General features: G+C 56.6%; 1 protein-coding gene across 1 annotated transcript in view; it reads right to left on the bottom strand.

The window, feature by feature from the left end:
• Positions 1–5154: 5154 nt before the first annotated feature.
• SH3PXD2B (SH3 and PX domains 2B) overlaps positions 5155–8802 on the bottom strand; it is a 63795-nt gene continuing 60147 nt past the window's right edge. The window contains 3 exon segments of the mRNA XM_009882090.1: positions 5155–6651; positions 7570–7695; positions 8238–8321. Coding sequence (XP_009880392.1) covers positions 5155–6651; positions 7570–7695; positions 8238–8321 — 1707 coding nt within the window.

Genomic DNA, 8802 nt, shown 5'->3' with positions numbered 1-8802 from the left:
CCGCACCCCCCGCGCCGCCCGCCTCCCCCCCGCCAGCCCGGGGGCCGTGACGCACGTACCAGCCCAAACTGAGCCTCCCATGGCCGAAGCCCAACTCTCATTAGAGCTCTGCCAGCTCCGACGTGGCACGGCTGCACGAGCGCTGGCGATCTGGGCAGCAGCGGGCACCGCTCAGCGCCAGGAGCAGCGGGGACACGGGGACACGGTGTGGCACCGCACCGGCTGCAAGGACCTGCCTGAGGTGGGACGGAGTCCGCGTGGCCACGCTGGTGCAATACTCCAGGTTATGTCACGGGCCCCGAATTTCTCCCCAGTGCGCTCATCTGCTGTTTGGTGGCAAATGGCAGCATGAGGGTGGGTGCTGTGTGCTGGGCTACTGATGTACAAGCCCGGCACGGCACATGGGCAGGCAGGCGCTCGCTCCTGGCACGGGGCACGTGCTGCAGGCAGGTGAGCCAACACCGGCTGTCCGGGGGAGCAAGACGGGCCCCGATGCTACACGCAACACGGCAGGCACCGAGCTGTTACCCACATATGGCCCTCGCAGCCCTGTGCGGGCTAAGGGGGTTATGGCCACCTGAAAGCCAGAGGTGAGCATGGACAAGGCTTGCACGTCCCAGGCCAGCAGGCAGTGAGCCGGGCCAGCAGACGATGCTCTTGCAAGTCTTTTTCCCCCTTCTCGCCTACCCTTTATCAAGCACTGTTTGTGTACAATACCACAGCCCTCCGCTAGAAGGCACTTGAGGTCCGGGCTCCACTCCCTGCTCTTGCCTGAGCCTTCTCAATTAATGTAGCCCCATGCCCCAGCCAGCCTGACCCCCCCCTCCCCCCAAGACCCCCTTAGGGTGGTCACTTCCCAAAATCACCAGGCTCTACCTGCTGGCTTGAGCTCAATGCAACACAATTTCTACCCTTGCACTGCCCCATTTGCTACGACACTCATCCGGTCTTGGGCACAACGGTGAAACGCAAGGAGCTGTCGGGGTCCCCGTGGCTGTTGCCGCGTCCAGGCACTGCTGTGTGGGGAGCACGGTCAAGGCTGCGTGGATGGACGGCACATCCTACTGATGCAGGGCTGGGCGGGTTGGCTCTGCAATGCTGCTGTGTCTACTGGGTCACAGGGATGGGAAGAAAAAGCAAAGCTTTGCTGCGCACTGTTTAACCTGGCGATGACATTTCTCCTCATGAGCACTGGGGTACACCCAGGATCTGCAACATGGGGGCCAGGCTAACACCCCACATGGGAGTGTTGATACTGCAGCAGCATCCCACGGCCACAGCTGCACAGGGGAAACTCCCCCCGTGCCAGTGCAGCGCAGAGACACGACACACGTACCCACACCTGAACCCTGCTCTTGCCGCGTGTCCAGCTTGGGATACCCAAGGGGCGACCTGGGGCACAGCAGCGATGGAGGAGCTGGGTTCTTTGTGGCCAAGGACCCCAAGTCAAAAGTCGGAGCACCGTGACCTCCCCCAGCCCTGTTGCAAGGGATGGTGCAGCCAGAAGCCCTTGCCACAAGCCCCCACACAAGCACAGCGCTGCCCCATTTGTCTCCCGGCACACAAAACCACTCAAGGACAGAGAAACACTTCACCTGGAGATGGCTCCTCTGTGACAGGAGGGAGTGCAGCTCAGTGGAGATGCGCGCAGGGCTCCTCGCTGGTAGCACCGTTGCAGTGACAAGTGGCATGTGCCGGAGCCCAAACCAGCTCCTCAGGCAGAGCTGCCACGGCTCCGGGCAGGTGAGCAGCACCCCCACCCCCGAGACAACCGCCGTGCAGCACCCCAGACATGAGCCAGCCAGACACAGGTTTACAAGTGTGCTTGAAACCAGTCAAGCAAGCATTTTCTTTTTATTTCTAAAAAAAAAAAAAAAAAAAAAAAAACAGACAAAAAAAAATCCCAACCAAAAAAAAAAACCAACACCCAACCCAAAACCCCCTAAATAAAAAAAAAAAAATCAATCCCCTAACGGTGAAAGTATAGATAGGGCATTTACACAGCTACATCTATCTTCCGCTGACCCCCCACCCGCCCACAGTAATGTAGATTTATACGCGCCTACATAATACAGCGAGACACGGACAGACAAACAGGCTTCGAGAGCCCGCGAGGAGGAGCAGGGCGCAACGGGGGCCGCCAGCTTGCCAGGAATGTGCCGAGCCATGGGACAGTCCCCCCATCCCCCCACCCCCAAAACCCAGCTCTTCTATCCCAAGCCATGGTGATGTCCCCCCTCGCTGCACGCCCCGGCCTCGGGGCTGCGCTGGTGGTGGGCGAGGAAGGAGGTTGGTCTTTGGCTGATGGGGCGATGCGCCTTGTGGCCAAGCTCAGGGTACCGAGTCTCCCGGCCGCCCTCCTCCTCCTCCTCACGAGGTAGTCGGGGAGCTTGGCCACATTTGACATGCGAGGTACAGAGAGGAGGCGCAGCCTGGCAGAGGGCACGCGTGGCTGCCCAAATTGGGGGGGGGGGGGGGATATATGTGGGACAGGGGAGGGCAAAGCCCTGCCAGCCCAGTGGCTCTTGGCATCTTCCCGACTGGAGCCGTTGTCCAGCCTGCGGTCCCTTTGCAGACAGAAAAGCGGTAGGAAGGGGTAATGCTGCAGGTGTCGGCACCCTACCGAGGGTGACCCCCACCTTGGGCACTCACCCTGCCTTCTCGGAAGCTCTTTGGGAACAAGGGAGCGATCCTGTCACGCGCTCAATGAGCCAAATACAGTACTTGTGTCAGCAAAATGAAGCACTACCAGTTCTGAGGTTCAGTCTGGGAGGAAAGCAGAAATAGCCCTCATTTAGTACGGAGGTCAGAGAAATAGCATTGTCCCCTCTGAGGAAAGCCGGGGGCAGTGAGGTCTCTGAGACAGAGAAAGGAGAGACACTTCTGAGATTAAAAGGCCATTCAGCAAAGAAAAAGCAAGGACACAGCGCCATGGGGAAAGGGCACACAGCCCTTCCACCCCGTGTGAAACTGCCAGAGTGGACGGACTGGGGGGCACAGGTCCAGCCCCCTCCCCAGACACGATGGGGGCTGGATTTGGCCACTGGGCAGCTCTGGTTTAACTCTCCCTCTCCCCATTCCTTTCCAAAGCAAAAGGGTTTTACCGGAGTAAGAGATGCGCGCAGGCAAGGCAGCATTGTTCCCCCAACCCACCCTGCAACTCTCCCGGGAGCACATCAACACCTCGCAATGTGCCACGCACGGCATTTTGCTATAGGATTGGGCTGCCGATGCATTGCTTATTGCCAGCTCAGGTGAGTCAGCCCGATCGGAGGCTGATGTGCCACCAGAGAAAACCATAGGTGGGAGGGAGAGGAATCAGCTGGAGGCTGGGGTGTATGAATTCCCATGGCTAAAAATGAACCTTGGGGCTTCTGAGTATGCGGCCGAGCTGTGATGGTCAGGGCTTCTCAATCAGATCAAACCAGGGCTGGGACAAACTGCCCCATCACCCTCCCAGAATGACCCTGGCCTGAGGCACTATCATTTTCATCCTGTACGCAGACAAATGTATCTTGAACTCCACGTTTCCAGGGTAGAAAAATATGGGACAGAGAAGGAAGTGAGCGCTTTGGGGAGTGGACAACACTCCTGCAATTCTGCCAGCCTCAATTTAGAGGGGAAACTCTAATTGTTTTCAGCAGCAAAACAATGTGGCTGTGGAGCTGCGGCTGCAGTGAGACTAGAAAGGGCAACGGGGCTTGGTCAACAAGAAACCCACAGAAGCGCCAGGTTTAAAGCTCTTCCAGAGAGACAAATGTGGCCATGAATCTGCAAGTAGCCAAGCACAGGAGGGAGGAGAGCAGCACTGGGGAATGACAGCTCAGCCGCGCGTGTCCTCCTGCTGGGATAAGCAACACCGCAGGCAAGATTAGGCTTGGCGGGCAGGAATGTCAGCATGGAAAAACCCCAGGCTCTGCTCGACCTGAAGCCCCCCAGACAGCCCGCCACGCAGGATGAAATGAAAAGTACCTGGAAGACAGGCAGATGGGGTGACAAACAAGGCAGGGAGCCCCTGAGCACCAGACATGCCTCGCAACTGGTTGTGATGAGGAGCTGAACTCCCACATTCTGGATTGCACTTGATAATATCAGCACCTACTGAAGGACCCACCTCCTGGCTGCTGCCCGCCAGCCTGGGGAAGCTCTGTGGGTCGCGGGAACGCGTGGTCCCCTATTAGTCCAACAGGCAGGGCAGTCTGTGTGGGAAGGAAAGCAAAGCATCCTCTTTCCAGGGCTTTTGGGGTCACTTTGGTCCTCTGTGCTTTGCATAGTATTCTTCAGCTACCGAAGCAAAACACCTCTTGTTGTTTGATTGCAGTACTGCAAGGGAGAAGCCTGCATAGTGTCCTGGATCAGCACAGAGAAGACCTGTTGTATACGTGTGTGTGTGTGTGTATTTCTGTACATTTTGTTTTCCACCAGGAGGATGTTGAAGTTAACACTTGTCGTAGAGCGGGGAAGGACGAAGGGACGGTCCCGTGGCATGCACAGCGGGGGGAGCAAGGCACAGCCCTTATCCAGAGTGCAACACCTCTGCCGGCACATACACGCAGAGCTACAGGGACCCCGTTCTCAGCAATCATTCCTTCTTTTTGCCACATTCCATACGGCTCTGCTACACACCTGCACTGAGCAATGTGACCTACAACATTTGACGGTGACCCTGAGCCTCAGGGAAAGGCAAATCCTTTTGTGCGGCCAGATTTCCTTTGCTGGTACCACGCCACGCTTCACTTCGCTCCCTGGCTACTGCCATATTTCTTTTTAATTCCCCACACAGGTGGCAAAAATGTCTATCAAGGTCCATCTCCCCAGCACGGAGAACCGTGGTAGCCATCGTATGCCACGAAGCTTGGCCAGAGCAGCCCTGGCTGCACGGCTGGGCTGCCGGCGCTGCCACGGGAGCGGAGTGCTCAGGGGGACACGGGGAGAAGGTTGGGTGGGAGCACACAGGCGAACAGGGGAGGCTGAGCTGCTTCCTCCATGCTGCCCCCAACGGGCACCAGCTGGGATGTGTGGGATCTCAATTATTATTTCTTTTTTTTTTTTTTTTTTTTAAAGCCAGCCTCACGGAAAAATATAAATTAATCTGCTCATTAAATACTCAGGTGAGAGACCGGGGAACCTCCAGCCGTGCAAGCAGAGGAACGGCTATGGCTTCTTCCGTAAGTAATTGGAAGGGATCCAGCCCTCCCAGCATGGTCCCCCAGTCAGGACCTTGCAAAACCACCAGCCGCTGCTGTTCTTCTCACGAACTTCAAACAAAGTCCCTTCTTTAAAGCTGTTGGTCTCCTCGTCGCCTTCAAAATCTGCCACTGCCACATAGAGACCTTCCCTGGCGATGTCTGGACTGGAGACGGGGGCTGAGGTCCTCTCCTTGGCTTCCCCTCTCTCCACTGGCTTGGATATGACCTTTGGGCTTACACTGCTTTTCACTTTGGCTTCTTCTTGGACAGAGGCAGAGAGGAACGGCTTGGCTTTTGGAGGAACCAGCATGGGCCTCCCCGGCACCGGGGACGACCTGATTTCGGGTGCTTCCCGTGTCGGGGCCCTGAGCTCCGTCACGAGGCCGGGGGCAGGACCCCCTGTTTTCTTTGGGGGAGGTGGTCTGCGGGGTGGCACAACAGGGCGCTGTGGTGGGGGCTCCCTGGCTCCCGGGGTGTTTGCTGGACCCAGGGGAGATTTGGGCAACGCCTCTTTCATGGCATGGCTGTCCAGCTTGGGCAGGGGTTTACTCTCCGTGCTTGGCCGCTCCTGAAACCTTCCAGAAGCCTCTGAAGAGACCATGGCGTTACTGAAGGAGCTTTCACCAGCAGCAGTGTCCTGCTCGGAGGGTTTCTCTGGGCACTTTGCAGGTCTAAGCTTGCTTCGCAGGCTGCAAATGTCCAGTTTATCATCAGCTGGATGTGGGTCAGTTCGGGGGGCTGCAGCGGGTTTTGGCCTGATCTGAGGTCTTGACTTCAAGAATGGATTCTGGGCGATGGGCTCAGGCTTGTCCTCCACGGGCTCAGCTTTTGGCTTGGTTGGCTTGACAATGGGCCGGAGGTTTGGCTTCTTCACCTCCTTGGCTGACACCTTGTGTCCACATTCCAGTCCCATTTCGTTTTTCAGCTGGAAGAGTTTGCCCTTGTCTGGTTTCAGCTCAGGCTTCTTGATGTCCTTTGGGGCCACCGATTGCTTAGGTGGGATCATGGGCAAAATCACGCCTGGGGGCTTGGGGGGAGGCCTCTGCCTCTCCAGTAACTCGCCTTCTGATTTAATGATGGACTCCTTCCTGGGCGGCAGGCTGGGCTTCTCCTCTGTGTCGTGGTCCGCGATCTCCTCGTAGCCACCAGCAAAGGCTATGTCCCCACCCTCGGGAGCCTCCTTCCCCTTCCAGTCTTTGGCCCACTTCCCACCACAGTCCGTACCATTAGGAGGAGCCTCCGGCAGAGGACGACACGGTCCCGTCGCTTCCTCGCCAGTGCTGCCTTCGGCCGCAGCGTCACCAAGCCGGAGCTGCGCCATCTCGTTGGGTAGCGGAGCCAGGAAATTTGGCCTGGACGCGTTGCTGGTTTTCTTGTACTTATCGATGAACGTGGCAGGGGCCCAGCCTTCCTTCTCCTCAATCTGAATGTACCACCAGCCACTCAGGTTCTTCTCAATAACCTGCCAGGAGGAGAGGAAACTTCAGACGCGCACGCAGGAGCCCTCTCTGCACAAGAGGGAATGCTGAAATGATGTCAGGGTGGCACATGGCCTCGGTGCCCCTCCATCCTGGTAACCAAAAGCCATGTAATCACAGGACCAGTATTCTAACAGGAGGGGAACCTGCTAACGACCTCTGCCAGGGAAGGGCACCTACGTGCCATGGGGTCAAGGAACAACATAGCCACGTCAAGGAGCTGCAGCTGAGCTGTCACCATCCCGCCCAGGAGACAGGACTGTGATGCCAGGAACTGGCGGTGGCCACTGCGTGGCACTGTTGGAGCGATCAACCGGCAGCGACACCGCATGGATCAGACACCATCCGGCCTCTGCTCACTCCAGAAGTGGGGCTGGGACCTGGGAGGAGCCGACTGGGGCAGCCATAAAGGAAAAAAAATCCTCTTAGAGAGGCACAGCTTATGTTTTGTAAAGCAAAATCACATCTGCAAGAAGGGTTCTGCCAGCAAAAGCGGGTGTGCTAGGAAAGCAATTCTGGAAGGGCCTTTAACTTCACACCTGGCCTAAATAAGATAAAAACACCATCTCTGCCCCTATTTGTGATGTGGTTTTAATTTCCAGTAGCTCAGACAACACAGCACCCACACACTTCGGGGACAGGAGGCCACCAATAGCACCACGGACTCCAAAGTCTCAGGAGCTCATACAGGTTTCTCTCCCACTCTAGGAGAGCCCTGGGATGTTAATGGTCCACAGAGGCAATCGCATGCAGCGCCATGTCCAGTTTCCACCTAGAACGCCAGTAAGCAGATCTTCCCTGCCTGGAAAAGGGAGGTCCTGCCTAAAACAGGTCACAGGACAATTGGAGTCAGGAGCGCTGCACTGATGTGAAGATGTGAGAAGGGAAGATGACAGTCTCACCTCTACTTTCATCCCTGCCTGGAAGCTGATGCCATCAGGGATGGTGGTCTGGAAGTCAGCAATGGTGTAATATTCCTCTTCCACTTGAGGAGGGACAGGGGGTTTAGGTAGGTTCAAACCACGTGGCTACGACAAGAAAAAAGAAAAGACATCAGCATGTTTCTACAGAAGGTGCAACACAACATCCCCACAGCCCACCAGCCTGCAGAGACAGAAGCCAGCATGAGCAGGCCAGGGAGATCAGCTCTGCCCATGCAGCATCCCCACCAACACAAACCAGCAAACCATTTCCAGGCTGAGCAGAAAACTCCTGAGCGCCAGAGCTCTTGCTGACAGCAGAATCACAGAATGGTCAGAGTGTCACCCTCCCCAGAGGGAGGAAGCCAGTCTGCAGCCTCCCACTGGCAACCCAGCTTTGCAGGACAGACTGGCGAAAAGTTCATTTAAAGACCACGTGCAAAGAGAAGAGTCTTAAGACAGTAGGGAGGTGGCACGTGTACTGCAGCCTTGACCCACGGTACGGGGGTACCCTCCCGTCTACATGGGAGAAGAGCCCACGGTACAGGGGCAAAATCCCAGGCAAAAAATAACCAGTGACCAGAGCTCCTTTCAGTGCTCCTCTCTGACTCCCTTTGCCGTCGCTGCTCTCCTACATCAGCGGCACTTACTATGGTCAGATCTCGGCGAGGAGGGGGTCTCTGCCTCATCTTTGGTGACTCTGTAGACGAAGAATTTCAGATGCTGTTGAGTTTCTGGCTTTTGGTCATATGTGTGTTCACAAAAGACAAGTGAAAGAGAAAACAGAAAGGCAAGGGCCAAGCCTGTCCCATGGGTGAGGAAGCCGAAGGAGGAACCTGTCTGCCCAGTACCCTGAGTGGCATGGGTCATCCAGGTTTTGAGGGCATCCCACTGGAAGAGGAACCAGCTTTGCACCATCAGGTGCTGGTGGGAAATGCAGCTGACCACGTGAAACTACTTTATCATTGCAGGCCTGACCCAGAAGACCCAGAGAGGTTAAAAAGCTCCGGCTTCTGAGGAGAGCATCTCCAGTCTGGGAGGGGGAGGCTTTTATCCCCATCACATTTGCTGATCGTCAGCAGGTCCCTGGGCAGCACTGTGCTTGTGCCCCCTCTGCCTGTGTGATGTCACCTTCAGACCTTGCTGCAGAGCTCCCAGCGCCTGCAAGCCTTTGGCCTCCCTCACTCCCCACTGCGTTGCCCAAAAGCCTGCAGG

The sequence above is a fragment of the Charadrius vociferus genome, unplaced genomic scaffold, assembly GCF_000708025.1.
Source record: "Charadrius vociferus isolate BGI_N301 unplaced genomic scaffold, ASM70802v2 scaffold3, whole genome shotgun sequence".
Lineage (NCBI taxonomy): Eukaryota > Metazoa > Chordata > Aves > Charadriiformes > Charadriidae > Charadrius > Charadrius vociferus.
The sequence above is the reverse complement of the archived record's forward strand: the minus strand, read 5'-3'. Positions and strand labels throughout refer to the sequence as shown.